Raw genomic sequence first — 21,576 nt, forward strand, 5'->3', positions numbered from 1 at the left:
CTTCATTTACTATGACATGTTTTCTTTAAGCAGCACCCTAACAGGAGCCAAGATGTGGCCATCCAGGAACTTGCTGGTATTACCAGATTCTGGGGGATGGGGGGTGGGAAGAAGAAAGAACAGGAACCTTTTAGAGATCCATCCGAAAATTGGAAAGATGAACTCTTTTTGTTTTCTGTCTTTCCAACACTTTGGGCTCACTTATGTATTTGCTTGTTTTCATGGGCTTTCATGTAAATTGAAGGTATTAAAATTATTATTATTTATTATATTTATATACTGCCCCCAGCCGAAGCTGTCTAATTATTAATGGCAGTGTTGGCAGAGGTAAACAATTACTAAGGTAGGTTGCCACCACCCCTCACATCTACCTTAGCTTGAGCCAGGAGACTCTCAGACTTTACAGACTTTACAAGTTTATTTACATAGAGAAAGGAGGAAGTCATACAAGAACCAATGTAATATTTGGAAACAACACTTTACTAAAAATTAAAAAAGAAGAAAAGCTCCATAAACCTGACTATTTGCACCTAGGTAAGGGTCTTTCCATAGATCAGGACTGAACAAACATACTAGGAGACAAAATCAAAGATAGAAGACAAAGGCAAAGGGTTGCTGTTAAACTCCTCCCCCCAAATTTATGCTCCTGGCAAGTCCAAGGAGATCCCCCTGTCAGCCAATGACAGGCCGGCTGAGACAGTTTCCCAGGTACCAAGGTGGGGTACGGTGAAAGTTCCCACAGGAATGCACCTGAGATCACTCAGTCCAGTTAACTGGCTTCTTCTAGATAAGTCACACGTGGTTGGTGCATCTTTATGTGCCACTTTAGTCTGGCAAAATGAAAGCACACAGCTGAGGCACAGAAAGAAAAATGAGTCTGCGATATCTCTTTTGTCCATGTTCATTAGTACTGTATCCAGAAAGCTAACTAAAGATAATTGTAGACATTTTTAAAACCAGATTCTGCCAAACCCATATCCCCTTCACACATATTTGGGAAGAGTCCATTGTATGATGCATCAGCGTGTGGGATCATGCTGCTAGCTCTGTCCCCAAGTTTATGTGGCTTTGGTGGCTTCTCCTAGCCCAAATGTACATTCATTTGGCATAGACGTCTGCAGGGGGGAAAGGCTATACATGTTGTTCTCTATGCACGTAGGCTTCCCCCCTGCAGACAACCATACCTGAAGCATGTGCATTTGGGGTTGGCACTGCATGAAGGCATGTGATCTTGGGAATAAGGCTGGCATTACAGCCCAACACATTGGTGATCATATGAGGTGTGAAGGAGGCTAATAATTAACTGGGTTGAAGAAGCTTCAATTTTGTGCATATGGATCATTTATTCTGCTCTCTTTTATATTTAGTCTTTCAGCCCTGCCCATCCCTGAGAGCGGTTATTGTACAAAATAAAAAGATTAAAACCAAGCTGAATAAAGAAAATATTAAAATGCTATCCTAAATTAAAGGCTTAACCTTGGGCACTACGTATATGCCAACTAGGTAAAAAAGGCCCTTTGCTTCCAAGATATGTTTGGACTTTGGTAAAAGTGACAGAAACTCAATTGTTTTTGAGGATGATAAGAGATGGGGAAGACCAGAATTGATTGTTACAAAGCCAAGAGACCTTAATTTTTTCTAAAAAGCATCATCATGTTTAGTGCTTGGGCAATGCCTACTACCAATTTGAGACTAAACTTATTCATGGTTGACATTGCCAATTCTATAGTAATTCAATGTGGAATGTAGCCTATCGGGTGGAAGAAACTGCAAGGACAAGTTTTTAGGAGGATTGTGAGTGTTGTAGATATGCACTATTGTAATCCTTGGATATCATTGATAGTCAGAATTACTCAACTCATTGCATTCACTTTGAGTGATAATATCTAGTATCATTCTTCATGAACAAATAAACCACAGAAACTTCAGTCTTTGTAAAAATATCAAGATTTTCCAAAAAGTAACTTTACATCCAGTCTGTAATTTACACAACAGAATCTGAGATCTTATACAATAGAATTTGGATTATTTAATGGTTAGTTCAGCATTCAACATTTGCTGTCACTCCTGTTGGTGGGATTAGTTTGTCTTTTGTCCTATTATTTTGGATGTTTAATCTGGAAGGAGACACATTTCAAAATATATTAGAATTGCTTGCTCAAAAAACTGAAATATATTTATATGGCCTTTTGACCAACAAGTCCTCAACAATACCAAAAATACATTCTAAACGATCGCAACTTTAAAACATAGCCAGCTCTACTGTCAGGTTTTTCCTTACTATCAGCTTGGCATTAATAGTCATTAAAAGTTGAGTAAAACATCACAGTTCTGAATAAACAGTTGATGCTGCTACAAAAAAGACCCTGTCCCATGTTCCCCCCCAACCTAGCCTCTTTTGAACCTCAAATGAAGATCATAGATTACGGGCAAGTTCATGTAGATTTAAGTAGTCTTTCAGATATCCTGTCCGAAGCAATTTATGGCTTTTTAGAAAAGAACTTATAAATTGGGCCTGACTGCAGAAGTTTACACCAGGCGAATTTTCAAGCACACTTCAAAGGCAAGCCTATATAAAGCCCAAAGTCAGTACCATGTAGGGCACATTGCAGAAAAGGGTCAAGTGGCACACCACTGCTGGCCACAGCCATGACTTGAGGAAAGAAAAAGCTCTTCCTTCTTCAACCTGAGGCTCAGCCATTCTGTTCCCCACATGGGACTCTTACCTTCTCCTCTGCTGCCAGATCCCCCATCCAGGAAGGTCCTCTGTCTGTGTGAAGAATGAGAGAAAGGGCTGAGAAGGCAGAGAGAAAGAGCAAGTCTAGGACTGGATGGAGAAAGAAATGACAAAAGAAAAGGGATTAGATGAGATAAAGAACAAGGCTAGGGACTGGGTGGGGGACTAACGATGGAAAGAGCAAGACTAGAAGGAGGGGAAAACAGTGAGGTAAAGAGGCAGGAGTGGGAGAGAGAGCAAGCTAGAGGCTGTGAGCGGAGAGAAACAGCGAGATAAAGGACTGAGTTGGGAAGAGAGCAGGGCTAGGAAAGGAAAGAAGGCTATGGATGGGGAAAGGAGGGAAATACAAAGCTAGAGGCTGGGAATGGGGAAAGAGAGAGGACAAATGGGGAAGAGTCTGTAGGCAGAACATTGGGTGGGGCCAGGAAGCAACTCTTTCTGCTTACCGAACAGCTGATCAGTGGCAGGTTCAGGAAAAGGAAGGAGAACCTGGTAGCCCAACATTTTTCAAGGCTTTTATTTAAAAAAAAAAATTTTTTTAATGGTCAGCGAGATAATGCCGCTTTGGACACCATGCCCTAATGCAGCAGTTATACATGGGCTGCAACAAAAGCGGACCGAATATCCATATAAGTATCCTTTTGAAGGTGACATCTACATGCCACTTGTTCAAATATTGGAAGTGTTGTAAAGTCCTCAATCTATTGCATTATAGGAGATAGGTGTTTATTTTTCCAGAGTTGTAATATTAGTCTTTAGCTATCAAAAGAGTGCAGAAAATCCATTTGTTAATATCCATGAAGCAGGAAAATAATTTAGAAGTGTGAACATCAGTGTTCCAGTACATTCCCCCCCCCCCTGTATATTAACCTCCCTGCAAAACTAAGCAACTATTGGACATTGTCAAAACATATGTTTAAAAGAAGAATTTGCTCTATTGCACTGCCAACAATTAGCTGAATTAGACAGTCCCTGATTAAAGAGACACGAAGCAAACAATCTATAGACATGAAGCAAACGTTTTTGCTGAATAAGATGGAGCCAAAGATCCATACGTGCAAAAGGTAGGCAACAAGCTACCCACTGATTAGGCATTTTGCCCACTGATTAGGCATTTTGTGATGGTGCCTACAGCAGTATCTCAAATTCCAAAATGTGCCCATGGATCCAAAAAGGTTGGGAATCCCTGCCCTAATTCTTCTGAGAGAGTTCAACAAAACTAATTGGGACACAGCCCCTTTTCAGTTCTTGGCATAGATCATCTACCAGGATTGTCTACAATCCTGGCCTGAACCAGCCTCGAAAGAATCCAAATAATCAGTTCTGTCAAAGTAAACCTGAGTAGTGTTGCCATCACTAGCTCTAGGACCTTTTACACACACACACACACACACACACACACACACACACACACACACACACACACGAGACTGGCTAATAGTTTTGCAGAATGGTGGGATTTAATGTGAGCTTCTTTAGTGACAGTCTTACAATTGCCTCTTTTAGGGAAATAGGAACAATGCCTTCCCTTAAAGGAGCATTCATCACCCAATTGGCAGCTTTAATCAGCCAGCATGGACAAGGACCCAACAAGTAGGTAGCAGGCTTCAGCCCACCAAGTAATCCCTAGGCTGAACAAGCTGAAAATCATCCATTAAAATTGACAAACAGATGTCTTCATCACGTCCACAACTCTTAAAACGGAGCCCAAGAGGGAGCAGATATGAGTGCTTTTATTAGTGAAGTGCTTTGCAAACTCCTCACAGTAAGCTGATAAGGGCTTTCCTTCACCACTCAAAACAACACAGCTGGATGACACTGCATTGGTGCAGTGCTAGCAGAGGACTGCAACTACTTTATTGCCACCACTGTCCTGGAATAGGCCTTAACATGAGCTCTAACACAAGTTTGATTAGATATGTTCTGAGTCTTCCTCCACCATCACCAGAAGTGTTTCAAGGAAAACCAATGAGCCTGAGCTCAATGCAGTGAGAGACAGCACCTGTGAGAGATTGTCTCAATCACTTGGGACATCTCCCCATTGTACAGACCAAGAAGGGCTTCAACAAGATTGCCAGCTCTAGTGGCAGGAAAATCTGCCAGAGTTTTAACAGAATACTTCTGGATGCAGTAGTTTCCGAGTATGGATTATTTTAATAAACCCCCATTTCTGCAGAGGTTTTGTCACACAGGAGGGCCAGGATTTCTTCTTGAATATTCCAGAGTGTAGGACATGGAATAATGGGCTCAAGTTACAGGAACCAGATTCCAGCTGAACATCAGAAAGAACTTCTTGTACAACAGAAGGTTTGCTTTAATGTGGATTCCTGCACTGAACAGGAGGTTGGACTCAATGGCCTTATAAGCCCCTTCCAACTCTACTGTTCTATGATTCTCAGCAAATCTAAACCCTCCTAGGTAATTATTTCATTTTTATTTAAAAAATTTCCTGGCCACCTTTCAGGGCAGGACCCCTCCCAAGGTGGCATACAACAGTAAAATTCACATGGCCAGCTTTTTTTAAAAAAAAAAGATGGTCATGTCATTGTCTTCTGCTCTGCTTATTACTGCTCAGCTGCTCAGAGCACTCCACAGCAGCACTTAATAGCCTGGCTTAGTGGCACATCCTCCTTCTGTATAGGCAGGGAAAGCCTCTTTAATTATTATTTAAAGCTGTGGGGGATTGTTTTCTGAAGGTGCTCTATACAGACACTCCCTGTTTATTTATTTTATTACATTTATATCCTGCCCTTTTTCTTTTTGTAAGGAACCCAAGGCTTACATGATCTTCCTCTCCATTTTATCCTCACAACAACCCGGTGAGGTAGGTTAGACTGAGAGTCAGTGACTAGCCAAAAAGTCAACCAGTGAGCTTCATGGACAAGTGATAAATAAACAAATAAGTGAGGACTAGAACCTGGATCACCCGAGTCCCAAACCACCACTACACCACACTGACTTTACTGCCTTCCCCAATGCAGGGGAACTATCTCAGCGTGCGCGATTGATGCACATGCTTAGTTTGCAAGTTGAAGCCACTGTCAGGCTTTACCAGGAAGGGAATGGCCAGAGGCAGCCCAACGCAACACAATAAGGAAGCAGCCTTGCAAACAAAGCAACAACAGCGTTTGTTAAAGGATTTTGTTGGGGTGAGGGACTCCATTGCAGGGGTCAGACAGTTTGCTGCCCCCCCCCTCACACTTTGATTGCCACTGCCATTGCCTCATCCATTTTCTGCCCTAAGCCATCAACCAAGTCTGAAACCTGATTGGAATGGATCTGTCCATTACAGTGTTGAACTCCCCTAACTGCAGATCACTTTTCATTCTGGTCAGCAAATACCAGATCAAGAGTGAGCCCCGCAACGTGAGTAGAGCCAGTTGTGACAGGACCAGGGCTGCCATGAAATCCTGTGCTGCTCCAGATGAGGAGGCAATTAATTTGGAGATCACCTCCACCATCTCAGGTTGGGATGCTTCGCCTTGCCTGATTTCTATTTGGAAACCAATAGAATTCCAATCCTGCCCCAGTACTTTTCTCCAGGTGCACACACTGAAACCTTGGAGACTGTCAGATAGGGTACATTAATAGGGGGATGAATGTGTGATAGAGTACTGTAACTCTAGCTCCCTACTCATCTGATTTTGTCTGGTTCTAACTAGAAGACCTGGCACTCCCAGTTGGATCAAATCACCTTTCCTTTCTTGTATGTTATCTTGTTTTTGTTTAAAATACTGATAGTAATTAAGATTTGCCTCTTGCTTTCAAAAGGTTAGAGTTATTGGTGTAACAGTATTGCCCTCTACTGTTCAAAATTATGACTTTGTTGGTATCTGAATTACAGTAACTCTGACTTTTTTAAAAGGCTTTAATGTATATCAGGCTGTAGAATTTGTGACCTGACTAGGCAAATGCAGCTCACCTGGGTTTTAATTAACCCTCCTGAGTTTTTTGTTTGTTTTTGTTAGTACAGGACTGTAAAAACTGTGGTCATATCTGGATGTGTCAAGTATATGGCAGGCCAATTAGATGGCTAGTGGGCTGGTTTTGGCTTAGTGGTTCATAAGTTTATTTTATTTATATATTTATATTTTAGTTATTCTTCCCACCAAAAAATGACAATCAAATTGTGCAGGTCTGCTTTACCTAGGGACTAATTGGTTGTGTTCTGAGGTTTTGGTTCCCCATACGTCTTTTATATAGCTCAGTCCTGCGCAATGTGTGATCCACCAAGCTGAATTCAGCCTACCACCTGTGGATTGTAGTGTACCAAGTGTGTGACAACTCCCTTGTTTTTGCAGTTCTGCACAGGGAACAAAAACAACATTGATCAACCCCTTTGTAGGCAGCCATTCATAGCTGGTGAACTGTGTTCATCTTAGTAAGTCATAATTTGTGCAGGCTTAGCACAACTACTGAAATTGTTGATACCTATGAAACTCTTCACTCTGAGCTTACCCTTGTATTTAGCAACTTGCTTGGTAGCCATAGGAAGCTAGGAATCCCATGCTGTTGAGTGGGGATGCTGATGGAGGAGGGACTACTATTTATTTATTTAATTATTTTCTATTCTGCCTTACCACTAAAGATGGCACTCAAGTGGCTAAAAATAATAAAATACAGATTAAAACAAAATTTTGGTTAAAATGTAACATGTGCAATGTGTTTTGCTAAATCCTGCTCACTCACTAACCACAGTCAGACTATCTGCAGCAGGTTTAGTGGCTCTAACCGTGGCTTAAAGTGTGTGCGACAGCATAGCTTGTGGCTAACCCCAGAGAACCACAGCTTTGCTAACCACAGAGCCTGAAGTGTCGTCTGAACAGGTCCATAGATGGTGTGTGGCCCCTGAGGCCTTTTCAAGATTGGGATTTTGGCCTTGGCCTAAAAAAAAGCTTCCTACTCCTGCCTTACCCTGATGTAGCAGGGCTTGAGGATATTGGTTTGTTTGTTTGTTGCACATTATACATTTTGAATTCTGCTTCTCTGTGAGAATTCTACCTGCATGCTTTCATTTATCCATTGCAGGTTGGAAATGGATTTGTGTCCATTTATATAAAATCCTTGTATGTGTTGCAGTGAAATCAAAATAATGTAATGCCAGTCCTTTCATTTGTATAATAGTGTCAACATTGAGTTTGAACCTTAGGAACAAGGATTAAAATCTCCTTTGAGCCATGAATGCACTGTGAGGCAGGTCACTATCTCCCAAGGCTGCTTCACAATAACTACCCTTTCCTTTGTCATAGGAAGTAAAGCATGTTTTTGCTAATCACACCCTACATAGTATTGGTACAGTCCTAGCTCCAGTGTGAAAATTTGGTCTTCTGAAGAGGGCAAGTACGCAGGGGGAGAATTCCTGCATGGCTCCCAGGCCCCCACATCTTGGCAAGGACCAGTACTAATGCCTGCACTGGGATCCGTTTTCACGGATCTAGATAATCCGTAAAACAGAGATATTAGTGAGCTGCCTGATTGGCTGGCTGGTGAGCAAGAAAAGGATTGTAGAAGTGCTTAAAGACTTTCATAAAGGATGATTTGGGTTAGGAAAGGAACAATTGGGCAAAAGACGAGATCCCATTCACCTTGACCAGAAAAATAAGGGCTGTGATATTCCTAATTTCAAGGTGCTTTTGAAACATATGAATTCTGGCTAATCATGGTAGTAAATACAGGAACTTCAAGATACTAAAACCATGTTGTTTGCCTGTGGAAAGAAGGAATCCCTTATCTCTTAGATAAACTTCGGCTTTCTTTCTTTCTTTCTTTCTTTCTTTCTTTCTTTCTTTCTTTCTTTCTTTCTTTCCATTGTCTTTAGAGAAGTACTTTTAAAAAAGAAAAGTTCACATCAGATTCGGTGATTACGTGAAGCTACCATGTGGTAATAACTGGTTGTGCACTTTGACTAGTCTCAAGATCACTTCCAATCAGTGGCCTCTCACAAAAAAGCACCTAACTGATAAGAAGTGGCAAAAGGGCGGTGAGGTGACTGACTGAAGTAGCAGAATGTTTTGACAGCGAGCTATGTGTACATTGGCACCTTCACTTCCGTTTCTTGTTTGCTACAGATGCATATCTACTTGTGAAAGATACATAGGATGATATGGTCAGGCTCTTCTGAGAAAGCATTTCAAAACCTAAACCGCATGTTGTGATTCTAGTTACCTTGACATAAGCACGGCACATGCATTGACCTTGATTTATTTGTTCAGAACAAATATGTGTTTTGAGGAAGGCATAGAATTTTTGGCACCTTTTCAACTGAAGCCCTGATTTGATTTTACTTGAGGGGGAACTGTGTCCACTGAGCATACTCAGTTCTCATTTGATTCTTTTTGAGGATATTTGTGCCGCCTTATAGTTTTGTCCCTAAAGATTTTTTTGTATTTCTGCAAACCTCATGGTTCTTCCAAGCATGCAAATACTTTATAGGGGTGTGCATTCCGCCCCAGAATTATCTGGTAACCGCAAACATCCGTGGAGCATTCGATCTTCCAGATCAGATATTGGCAACTTCCAAACCCATTGATTAATATCAGAGCGGAGACGTGCCCATTCGGAGCTTCTAAAGTCTCCGGAATTATCTTGCTCTGTGTGTGTGTGTGTGTGTGTGTGTGTGTGTGTGTGTGTGTGTGTAAATTTAATATCTCCATATTTGGAAGATGCTGAGTGGGGTGAGGGGTAGATTTGATATTGACTTCTGTGGCTAACCAATTAGGAATAGCTACAGCTCTGTCCCTGACCGTGTTTTCCAATCGCAGTGTTTAGGGAAGTGGGAAGCACTAAATGGCTGCTGATTATGGCCATGGGAGGCGGGAGAGAGGGAGCGTGTTTCTGCTCGGACTCATAGAAGTCAATCATCCACATTTCCACAGTGTGAAATTGCTGCTGGGCTGGCTGGCATGGTGAGTGAGAAAGCTTCTACACCTGAGTCAGGCACAGGCAGGCTCTTTATTTCAATAGCTGGGTACAGGGTGGGGAGCTCTGTCCTATAGATCTGTAGAGCACCAAGTTGGAGTAAGGTTTTTTTTTAAAAAAAACACCCTAAAATATCAAGGCATGAACCAATCTGATTCAAATTTGTTGGGGCTAAAGCCCTCCTTAAGAGCTATCACTGTGCCACGTTTTATCTCTTTATCTTTAAAAAGAGGGAGTTGTAAGCATTTCTGTTAATACCAGTTACCTGAATACTGAATGGTTCTTTCATGGGTAATTTGCCGTGGCAGAGAGAGCAGGGGCAGTCTGAAATCGAGGCAGAGAATCACTTCTATGGAGCTCCAGATTGAATTTCTAGGGAGCGAAGACCAAGTTTGCACACCCCTACTACTTTCTTCTTGTAGTACCATTTTGGATACTTAAGCAACAGTACTCAGAGAATTGAGATAACTATTGCTGTATACAAGAGAGACTTGCAACAAAACGTTGCGGTGTAGAGTGCTCCTATTTAGGATACAACATTCCATTCCTACTCAGTTCTCCTCCCTCCTGATTTTTATTTTATTACTTAAGATTGTGTTGTTGTTGTTTTAAACTGGGGAGCTGTCATGTTACAAAGTGAAGTGCTGATATTCAGCACCATCTGTATTTTGGTTCAAAACAACAGAGGCTGCATGGTTTAGAGCTCAGAATCCATCTTGTACTTTCCATCGTGCCTGGGTCCAGCTCCAGCTGAGAGTCCCCTCCCTCCTGCTACCAACTGTCACTGCAGAGGCCTCCAATGAGGGAGGAAGCAGCAGCCAGGCACCTCTCCATCGTGCCTGGGTCCAGCTCCAGCTGAGAGCCCCCTCCCTCCTGCTGCCAACTGTCAACTTTAACTGCAGAACTTTGCAACTAAGATTGTAGTGCCTGAATTTCCTTTCCTTTCCTCCCTCTTCCTCCCTCCCAATGCCCTTTCTTTTTGTGTCATTTCTTTTAGATTATAAGCCTGGGGGCAGGGACTGTCAAGAAATACTTTTGTAAGCCACCATGAGAGCCTTTTTTGGCTGTATGGCGGCATAAAAATGCTTAAATACATACAATACATACATACTTAGGTTCTTGGACAAGGTACTTTTCTTTTAGTCTCACCAGTTTATCTTCTGCGAAATGAGTGCTTTGTGACAGGCCATGCCCACAAAACAGGCCATTTTGTCAGAGTGCCCAATTCCAAATGTCCCTACTACTGCAAAATATTTTGGGATCCCTGTTCTAATTAATTAGGAATGAGATTTTTAGAATAGGCATTCCTTCTTATATGAGGGGACACCTCTTTGAAGAGGATATGCTTCTTTGAAGACTTCTGTCTGCTACATCTAAAAACAAAGCATACCTTTTTCTTTAGAACTATTGTTTTTATATATGCAGATTTAACTTATCAATTAATAAACTGTAATTAACTAGTGATGACCTCAGTGATTTCTACTGTTAATTACTAGCTTGTTTTACTGATTTGGCTTACTGATCATAGTTGAAAATACTGTTGATTTTTTTCTGAAAGAAGGTGCCTGTCTGCGTTTTCAGGCCATCGTCTCCTTGCCTTGTGCCAAGCTTAGTCATTTAATTTCCTTCCTCTTTTTCACCCATGATAAAGCCATAAGGGGAGATCATGAGACACTGATTTGAGGTATCACAACTTTACAGACAACCCGTGCCTCTTTGCAAGACAGCATTTTTCTCTAAAGGTCCTAATGCTTGCCAGAATTAGCAAGAGGGTGAATAATAAGCAGATGACTGAAGGTAAATATAATGTATTGCCATAAGACAATGCATTAGATTTACCTCTATTTATAGGCAATGGAGAGGGCATTTCTGAATAGTGATAGTAGCATCTGAGAGTACGAGAGATCCTGTAATGAAATGTAAAATGTACATCTGCATCAGTTAATTATCATGCAGTTTAATTTGATAATGTTGAAATAACTTGACCCATCATCAGCACAAACTATGCTTTGTCCCAGTTGGCATTTCTAGTGCCTTAGCTGGAATGTTAACTCATAAAACCAGGTACTTGTCCTTTTGCAATACCTCTTACAAAGCGTTTTGCAGCATCCTTTATCTCAAGCTACCCAAAACGTTGCAAAATGTGGAGAAGAACTTGTGTATTGTAATAGTAAAAAGCATGAGATATGTGGCGCAAGTTAGCTGAAGGAAGAGTAGGCTAGGAATAGAAGAAGCAAGAATCTAATGGGAGGACAGAAGAGGAAGGGAACTGAGACAGGGGAGGGGAGGTGGAGCTAACCTACGCATACTGATTTGAACTAATCAGCTAATTATTTAACTGCAGGCTTCTAGTTATGTGTAGTATTTAATTTTGCACAGTACTTCATATAGAAATGCTATTAATGTGTATGTGCATGTTATTCTTGTGGAACCGTGCTCTTGACAGCATTACAGCCTGCCAACGATGTTGGCTTCTGTTGTTTTCATTCCCAGCAGACTATAGAGATCTCTTCCTTTGGAGATTGTGAGTAAATTAATCTTGTTTCTAGTGTTCAAGGGAACATACTCTGACCTGGTTTGGATGATTACTCAGGCTCACCATGTGGTGGTCATACGAACTGGCTCACTGGCTTTAAATTTGGAGATTGAAATCAATCCACCTACCTGCTCAGAATAATCAGTTGCCAAATGTGTCTCCTTGGTTGTTATAGGCATATAATGACAACCCATGGTTTAATTAACCATGGGTTGTTGAATTATGAGTCGTCATTATGTGCAAACTTGTAACTATGGGTTACTAACCACAACCAACCCATGTAGAGAACCCATGGTTATTGTTGGGTTGCAAACTGTGGGTTGTTTAAACCATGGGTTGTCATTACATGTGAATCCAGAGTTATGGGTTGTTCATGGCTGCTTTGCCAGGCTACAGAGGAATTGGGCAAGAGTGGTCTCTTTACAGTATCTTTACATACCACAGAGCCGCAAAGGCATTCAGAATACAGAGAGGGAGTCGGATGAGGATGGAAACAAACCAGGGACTTAGAAAACAAACCATAGTTTGTTCTGTCATCTGCCAGACAAACCTGAGGTAGGGCAACAAACCATGATTTAAATAAACCATGGGTTAACATTACATGTAGACCAGGCCATTGGCTCTTCCAATGGTAATAGATAAACATCTTTCTCCAATTGGCAAGATTATCAGAGATAAGGAATAGAGGTTGTTGGTTGGCATTTGGCCTGGGGCTGTTGAACTCTCTTTCTGAACTTTCTGCTAACCGTCCACACCTGCACAAGCAGCTGCCATGTGTTCATTGTTTATTACAGAGCAACTGCTTTTAGGTACCAGTCCACAACTATTTATAACATCAGGAAGTATTGAGAGCTCCCATAATGACACATATGGGCTAATTTTCACTTGATTTATCTCTAAAAAGTACCACAGGTAGCTTATGCCACCAAAACCTCATGTCCCAATCATTGTTTCTGCTTCTGGGCTTCTTAGCTGGAAAGGTAGTGTCTTGTAAAACCAATTATCCTTACCATGATAGCTCTCATTTTATGGACAAATCTTAATAGTCATTAGCTATTGTCCTGCTCCTTTAATTTTTTTGTTTGGAGAATTTTTCTAACTACTTTTAAAAAATCCAATTTTAAAAATCAGAATATTTGGCACCAATCTATTATTTCATGAAACACTTTCTGTTTTCCTTTGCATATTTGTTACTACCTATATCTCCTAGGTTCTCCTAAATCCCACAAAGTTATTTTTTTGTTTGCTGCCAAAACACAGCTGTCTCTACATATGTTTAGGATTTAAAAAAAAACAAGCACTCACTGATCTAAGAAACAGTCTCCTAATTCTGAAAGGAAAGCACGTAGCTAGAAGAAACATACAAACAAAAGTGCCATACAAACAAAACATACAAACCAAAAGAAACAAATCAATGGAAAACAAAACAGTACGTAAAGTAAACAAGAACAATTTCAACAAAGGCTTTCTGGTTGCAGATATTGCTAAAGATGTGCAACAACCCACTCTACTTCTCCCTTTTGTATATCATGTCATTTTATTCTTTGTTTTTTTAGAAGCTAACAGATGAAGATTTTGTTTGTTTATTTAGATCAGGAAAAAAAGGGGGGGGGGAAATCCCAGTCATAACTTGCTTCTTTCTTGGCTGCTCACCATCTTTCTAGGAGTTAGTTGTTGCAGTCTCTTTAACATTTAACATAAAGCATATTCTTGCATTTGCATAGAATATATTCTTTTATGAGCCCTGTGTTTCTTGAGAAGTCACATGGATAGATTAAAGGAATTTCCCCCTTCTAAGAATAGGCATTATATTTGTTGCACATGAGAGGCTGGCTAGACATCAAGACAGCAGATAGGTTTGACAGTGGTTGGTGTTGGTGAGTCCAACAGAAGTCATTCTTAGGCTGGATTGGCCCAAGGGCTATCAGTGAAGTATACTGACAAACATTTGCAATCCTAAAATAACTGTGCAATGGGCCAAACAAACAATAGGATCAGTGTATGTTAAAAATGACTTAACAGCCTGTATACATTCTCCTGAAACACAAAACTTAACCTAATTAAATGATAATGTTATATAATCCATTATCTATGAAAAAGCAAATATTATTAAATGTTTCCTTCCAGAAATATATATATATTTCATCTATCAACTTCTATTGTGCCAGTTACAGGAGTCAAAGGTATATGAACTGGAGCCCAGTCATTAGAAGAAATTCAATTTAATTTTAAATTGTTTGTTTCTTTGTTGGAGAACTAGTTCAAAAAGTGATTCAACCCTCTTGCTTGGGTTAACAAGATTCAAAAATGGAAATATACATGATATACTATGATCCGTGGTGAAAACATTCTGGAAAAAACATAACATGGAACCAAAAATGTTCATTTTCTTGCTGCTGCTGCTGCTATAACATGTGGCACAAAACCTTCTCCTAGAAGATTCCAAATTTTGGCTTTTTAAAGTTCGTGGCTTTTGCTGTTACCAAAATTTTCTGAAATCAAGATAAAACAAGTATGTTTTCAAATGTTAATTTGTGTTCACCTTTTTCCATTTAAAGATGCTGAAAGGGGAGCAAGCTGTGCATCCCCAATATCACGTGAGCTTTCATCGGGAACTGTTTTGACAGCACTTGATAACGAAATGCTTCCTTGACGTCTCAGTATTTTCATTATTGTTCTCTTGTATCCTCTGCATGCAAAGAAATAGATGAAAGGATCGAAACAGCAGTTTAAATTCATCAGGAGCACAGTGTAATGGAGGGTCTTCTGGAAGATTTTTTGAGAACAGCATGGAATACAAAGGAGCACAAGCTTCTTAATCATGTATATAATAATGGCAAAGTGATATGGTGTGAGACAGATAACGAAGACAACAATGATAAAAATGATTGTATTAAATGCCTTTTTGTTTGTTCCTGATTTTTCAGCTAATGGGTTTACTTTTGAAGTTTGACAGAGTTTACAACTAATTTTAGAATAACAGACTAGTATAATCCCAAGTGGAATTACATATCCAAGAAGACAGGCACCAAGAAGTATCCAGGGGAGATGGTTGATTTGTTCAAAGTTTGGATATTCCATGCATGTAGTCCTGTTGACTTCCTCGTATGACATGCGTTGTGCAACTAATGGGAGAGTTTGGACCAATACAAGAAACCACACAAAACAAATAATATATGTGGCACTTCTCACTGTTCTGATCTTGGTGCGTAAAGGGTGGACCACAGCTACGAACCTGTCAATACTCAGACATGTCATAAAGTTCACAGCTGCATAAATGTTGATATAAAAGACAAGTGCAGTGACCTTGCAGAGTGCTTCTCCAAATGGCCAGTGAAATCCTAGTGCATAGTATGCTATTCTTGTAGGTAAGGCTGTAGTAAAAAGAATATCTGACACGACAAGATTTGTTGAGTAAATAGTAGTCGAATTTATCTTTTTTCTGTTTTTGATGATCACAGTGAGAGCAAGTCCATTTCCAAGTATTCCAATTATGAAAATAACACTGTAGAAGATAGGCAATAAGATACGTGCTGAATTTTGGTGTTCGTATAGATCACAGGTTGAGATAGTCTGATTTGTTGAACAATTCACCGTTGCCATAGCTGGTTTATGTCCAGGAAGTTCAGGAGGCCTGTGGAAAAAAACAGCAGAAGAAATGGAAACACTTTGTGATGAATACAGAGAAGCATGTTTCTGTTTACAATAAATTGAAAGGTAGACTTTCTAGAAAACCAAAAACCTGATAGCATTTCTAAAATATGTTTGTTTATTTTTAATTTCAACCCTTTGGAATTCTTCTTGGGTTTCAGAACAGAATTTGTAGAGGATCAGAGGTTTGAAACGAGAGGAAGCAACTTAGAAGTTAAAAGCAAGTGGGCCAAGCCATGCCTCTGGTTTTTTAGATTTGATCTATATGCTCATGTGAACCTTCCACTTGATTCAATTCATCACATAAACTGGGAAGATTATAAATGAACAAACGATTTTTTTGTGAAATGAGTGTATGATGCTGGGCTTCTGACGGTACCACAAAATGATTTCCCCCCCTGAAGTATGTACAGGAAGACGGTGGTGGGGAAGTATGTAATCTTTTTTGTAATAGTCCAAACATTGGGAAACTGTAAAATACTGTTAAATGCTGGAATTTGTTTTGAGTTTCTACATAAGAACATTTGCAGCAAAAAAAAAATTCCATTACAGAAAGTGTTGTTTGTGTTCTCAAAAGACAAGATTATAACCTTAGAAATATTTTTACACACTTAAGAAGCTTATTGCTTGTGAAGTTTGTTACCACTGATCATTTATTTATTTATTTATTTATTTATTATTTAAAAATATATCCCCCTTTAAAATATATCCCCCTTCCACTTTAAAAATATATCCCCCACCTTTCCAGCACTAAATAGAATCATAGAATAGCAGAGTTGGAAGGGGCCTACAAGGCCATCGAGTCCAACCCCCTGCTCAATGCAGGAATCCACCCTAAAGCATCCCTGACAGATGGTTGTCCAGCTGCCTCTTGAATGCCTCTAGTGTGGGAGAGCTTGGGACCAGGATACCTGAGAGAGCACCTTCTCCCCTACCAACCTGCCCGGTCACTGAGGTCATCCGAGGGCATGCTCCTGGTGGTTCCACATAGACCCATCCCCCAATAGGCGTCCACCAGGGGAAGAGCCTTCAGTGTGGTGGCCCCCCTCCTATGGAATTCCCTGCCTCTGGAGGTCAGGCAAGCGCCAATTTGTATTCTTTTTGGTGCCTCCTGAAAATGTCATTGTTCCAGGAAGCCTTTCCTTAATGACCAGCCACAGTTCACCTTTCATTTTGCTTTTACAAATCTATTTTAAGGAGTTTTATTCTGTTTTTATTTTACTTTATCTTGTACACTGCTCCGAAATTTTGAATGAGGAGCGGTATATAAATATTGTAAATAAATAAATAATAAAATGTTTTTACAGTAGCATGCAAAATACAATTTAAAAGCACAACAATTAATAAGATTGTGGGACAGGGAACAGCCAAGAGGGCAAGACAATCCAAGAAACAGTATATTATGGATCTCATGTGTTTATTGATTTTTTTTTATTTCAACAAAACAGCCAAATCTTTGGCTTCAGCTCTCTAATATTCTAAAACAGGCCCTAAAGATTTTCTTTGCAATTAGGGAGTGTGTCATTTTGTGTATCAAGTATTCCATGGGTGTCTTTCTTCAGCACATGGAGTCTTTTACATGTGATAAGGTAGTTTCCTTGCCCAACTCCCAAACATTTTATTAGGATTTTTAGATTTTGCCTCTGCCAAGATTCTTCTTAACGTTCAGTCTATTTATGTTTACTGATTTTAAAATATGTTACGCTAGTCAACAGGTTTCAGCAGAGGTTTCGCCCTGACAGAGGGAGAAGCGATTGTGTAGCTTTCGTGGTTTTATGCCTTGCTGAGTCTAGTGTGTTGTATAGTAACTGTAAGAAGTTTCCCGGCTGGACATCAGGGAAAACTTCCTGACTGTTAGAGCAGTACGACAATGGAACCAATTACCCAGGGAGGCTGTGGGCACTCCCACACTAGAGGCATTCAAGAGCCAGCTGGACAGGCATCTATCAGGCATGCTTTAAGGTAGATTCCTGCAATGAGCAGGGGGTTGGACTCGATGGTCTTGTAGGCCCCTTCCACCTCTACTATTCTATGATTCTATAACGCCCAGATTGCCTCAGCTGTCTTTTGTCACTGTTAATATAAGCAAAATATTTGTCCAATTTATAATAAAACAGCTTATGCACTTCTTTGGGTGACAAGGATAAATCATTTTTCTTCTCTCTGCAAATGAATATAATAATCACTGGGATGGGATTTGTGATATTTCTTCAGCAGTAACAATCCTGTGCAGCTCATGCATACTTAGTGAGAAGTAAGTCACATTGCATTAAGTGGGGCTTATTTTTAGAACAGTGTGCATAGAATTGTAGTCTTGGGCTCTAATCCTGTGCATACAGTTCTAGGAATAAGCCCCATTGAACACAGTGGAACTTCCTACACAGTAAATCTGCATTGGTTTGCACTGCATGTCTTCCTTTATTAGAAAACATTTTGTTCTCTAAAAACAAAAAGGAACTAGTTTGGGTGGGGGGAGTAGGGGGAAAAAGGATAACAGATGCAGAGAAGAGGAAGGAAAAGATTCTGCTGGCATTACTCCAAATAATTTCTAGTTTCGAGTGCGAAGGAGCTTTTAATAGGAATCTGCTCCTCCCAAATTTTGTGTAATTTACTACATTGTTAATACGTGATTCCTAACTTCTAGTAGTTGTAATCTTAGCAAGAGATTTGAAGGCCTGGGGAAAAAACCTGGGGGGAAACCCATTGTGCGCACAGGGTCAAATCAGAGCACATGACTGCAGAATTAAAATTGGTTTGAAACATTTTAGTGTTTGGGTCTTCAATATCTTGGTTCCATTCTGTATTCTGGCTAAGTGCAAGGCATTAATTCAATGCACTTTCCCATATTTTCCATATCTTATAACCAGAATAAATTTGAGATAGATAAAAAAGCTGCTTGATAAGATAATGAATTGAGGTTTTAATATTTCAAAATGAAAACTGTAAGCTGATCTTCTTAATAAAGCAGAGAGACCATGTCAAAATATATTTTAAAATGGAGTGAAATAGAACATTTATAGACAGAAATGTCTGAAGCCTGTATGATGTTCAGTTATTAGGAATGTGAGGTTAGAATAACTTTCAACTAGCCAAGACATGGTATTGGTTTTATATGGAAACATTTGCTACCATTTTCGTTTAAAACGTGATGGTCAGTGAGAAATTGAAAAATTCTTACCTCTATAAACTGCTGATCTGAATTGAACTGGTGCCAATATGAGTTCTTGAATGCATTAAGCACTTGTACCATAGTGAGAAACTATGGTGAGTTTTTTTGTGGGGAGGAAACCTATTACATTGTGTGCTAATGTGATTTTCTGACCTATCTTCATAGCACTGTTGGTTAATGTTAATGGTTAAAAGATATGCAACCCCCAAGTTGTCTGAGTTGGCCTATTTAAATAACCTTTGGCTGTCAAAAAGACATCAGGTGCAGTCCACAGTTTATTTAAATCAATGGCAGAACTTTTTGAAAGGGTACGATTTGCAGTTGTCTGAAAAGATTTGCCTGAGGCTGCACCATATATGCACATTTACCTTTGCATTGAAAACAGTAGGACTTACGTCAGAGTAAACATAATAAAACTGCATAGATATTTTAAAAATCTTGAATCTTAGTGTATATGTGATAAAATGTATTATGATCTGTCAAAAATTATTTTCTGTTCCGCTGCTCTTTCCATGGCCTCTCTTAGTTTAATGCAAAGAATAGCATATACTGAAAACATATTCACTAAATCACACTGCAATCCAATGCACACTTACTTGGGAGTAAACTCTATTGAGCTTAGTGGGGCTTATTTCTAAGTTAGCATGCATAGGATTGGATTGCATAGAACAATATTCTAAGAATAGTGGGAAGACTATTTAAAGCATCTAACACTTTCTAATGCTAAAATATAACAAAGTAATCTATTTTAGATTGGTGGGGCCAGTGGAGGATAAATGTCTATTTGGTTTTTTTGAACTGCCCAGACAGCTTCGGCTGTTGGGAGATATGGAAATGTAATAAATCAATAATAAATCAATATAAAATAAAACCATTTTAGAAGTAAATACTTGTCAAAAGGGAAATTTACAGCTTAAAATAGCGTAGTCTTCTAAACATGAATAGCAAATAAATTATAGTGATTTAAGAACAATTTAATAGTATTTCATATTCTATAAACAATCCTAACATTTGCTTCTATGAATTACTGCTGTATGAAAAATATTCTTCTTAATTTATTTCTTGACTTCTACAACAATTAATTGCCTTTTTTGAAAGAAAGAAACAAAGCCCCAAAATAATATTCTCTATACTCACGAATCAGTAGTTTATTCCGTCCTCTTGTGTTGTGCTCTTGTTTGCCTCACATTTCATGTGCAACTGTTTCCCCTTTGCATGCTGTTCTTGATGATGATTAGGTCAGACTATCCTTTTATGGAGTTGATGACAATTCTCTTCCCTGTAGCTGATGTATACCTACAAACTTAAAGGAAGTGAGAGCCTCTATTTATCTCATGTTTTTCATGTTTCTTTTGTTCAAAAGTCCTGTAGTATGTTAAAGACCAAAGGAAAACCAGACCTTAATTATAGACCAGGCTTTAATTAATCAACTGTAAAAAAAAAAAAAAAAAAAAGTGGGAGAAGAGCAGAACTGCTAGATGTGGTGTCTCACAAATGAAAATAGAAAATAATATTTTAACAAATCAGTTAGCATGATCCTTTATGGGTTCTGGCAGTAATGCTCAGTGCTGCTGCATGTATCATAAAAAGTTGAGCAAGAGGCAGAACCTTCCCACTCCGTATCCTACCATCCTAATGGTCCTTGAAAACTAAGTGCTAAACTAAATGTCATGGTGGCAACTATGTGTTTCTTTTCATGGGTCCTCCCCGTTCATATATAAATGACATCACGCATGGGTCCATCTACCTAGACATCATCCATGGGGCCTTTGATGCCTCACAGAGGATGTGGGGCAGGCAAAACCAGGCTGGCCAAATGCCTCCTTTGTGTGCTGCTTGCTCGTCCAATTGGCATGCATGTGTGGCAAGGAAAGGGAAGGGACCTGTAAGTGCCGGCCAAGTGCACAACCAGTTTCACTCATGGTTCTTGTTCTCTATGCAGGGAATGAGAAACAAGGAGTGAAGTGCACTCAGCCGGCACTTGCTGCTCCCCCCGGGAAATCCCCTTGTTATCTCCAATCTGTGATCCCATTGGGAGGGGAAATGACATGCAAGGGTATCTCTGATCACAGACTGGAGATAACAAGTTCTACCTTCTTCCTCCCCATGCCCTTAGGGCCAAGAGGCATGGCTCAGCATGGGCAGTGGGCGGGGCTCACGGAGGGAGCCCTAGCCTCTGTGGGCTGGATAGGGAATCTCCATGGGGAATATTATTGTTTTTACAGTGCTGTTCCGTTTTGCTGGTCTTGTGACTGTAATAAATTCTTCTAGGGCTGGAGTTTCCCATCCCTGCTCTAGCATCTTGATGCCCTGCAGTCAGTAGCTCTAGTACAACTTTTCCCAACATGGTGACCTCCAGATGTTTTAGACTACAAGTTCCAGCATTCTTGACCATTGGTCATGCTGGCTAGAGCTTATGATAGTTTGTAGTTGAAGGGCACCATGTTGAGGAAGGCTGTTCTAGACATTTTTCTCCTGTCCTGGCTAATATCCAGCAGAAGGGGAATTTCAGTGTCCCTCTCCTATGCATTTCTTTTACTGTTCAATCAAGACATGCACACCCGG

The 21,576-nt window shown here is 39.9% G+C and overlaps 2 protein-coding genes across 2 annotated transcripts in view; one reads left to right on the forward strand and one right to left on the reverse strand.

Annotated features, from left to right (window-relative positions):
- Positions 1-21,576, forward strand: part of UBAC2 (UBA domain containing 2) — an 89,689-nt gene that overhangs the window by 23,706 nt on the left and 44,407 nt on the right. The window lies entirely within an intron of this gene.
- Positions 14,398-20,244, reverse strand: GPR183 (G protein-coupled receptor 183). Its single transcript, XM_063127451.1, has 2 exons — positions 20,149-20,244; positions 14,398-15,825 (listed from the first exon to the last, which is right to left on the reverse strand). Exon 2 carries the CDS (start codon positions 15,792-15,794, stop codon positions 14,730-14,732), a length of 1,065 nt encoding a protein of 354 aa, XP_062983521.1. The 5' UTR covers positions 15,795-15,825; positions 20,149-20,244; the 3' UTR covers positions 14,398-14,729.

This window comes from Elgaria multicarinata, chromosome 5, assembly GCF_023053635.1.
Source record: "Elgaria multicarinata webbii isolate HBS135686 ecotype San Diego chromosome 5, rElgMul1.1.pri, whole genome shotgun sequence".
NCBI lineage: Eukaryota > Metazoa > Chordata > Lepidosauria > Squamata > Anguidae > Elgaria > Elgaria multicarinata.

Bases quoted from the DNA above. Each gene is read 5' to 3' on its own strand.
- GPR183 (XM_063127451.1), bottom strand. From the start codon at position 15,794: ATGGCAACGGTGAATTGTTCAACAAATCAGACTATCTCAACCTGTGAT.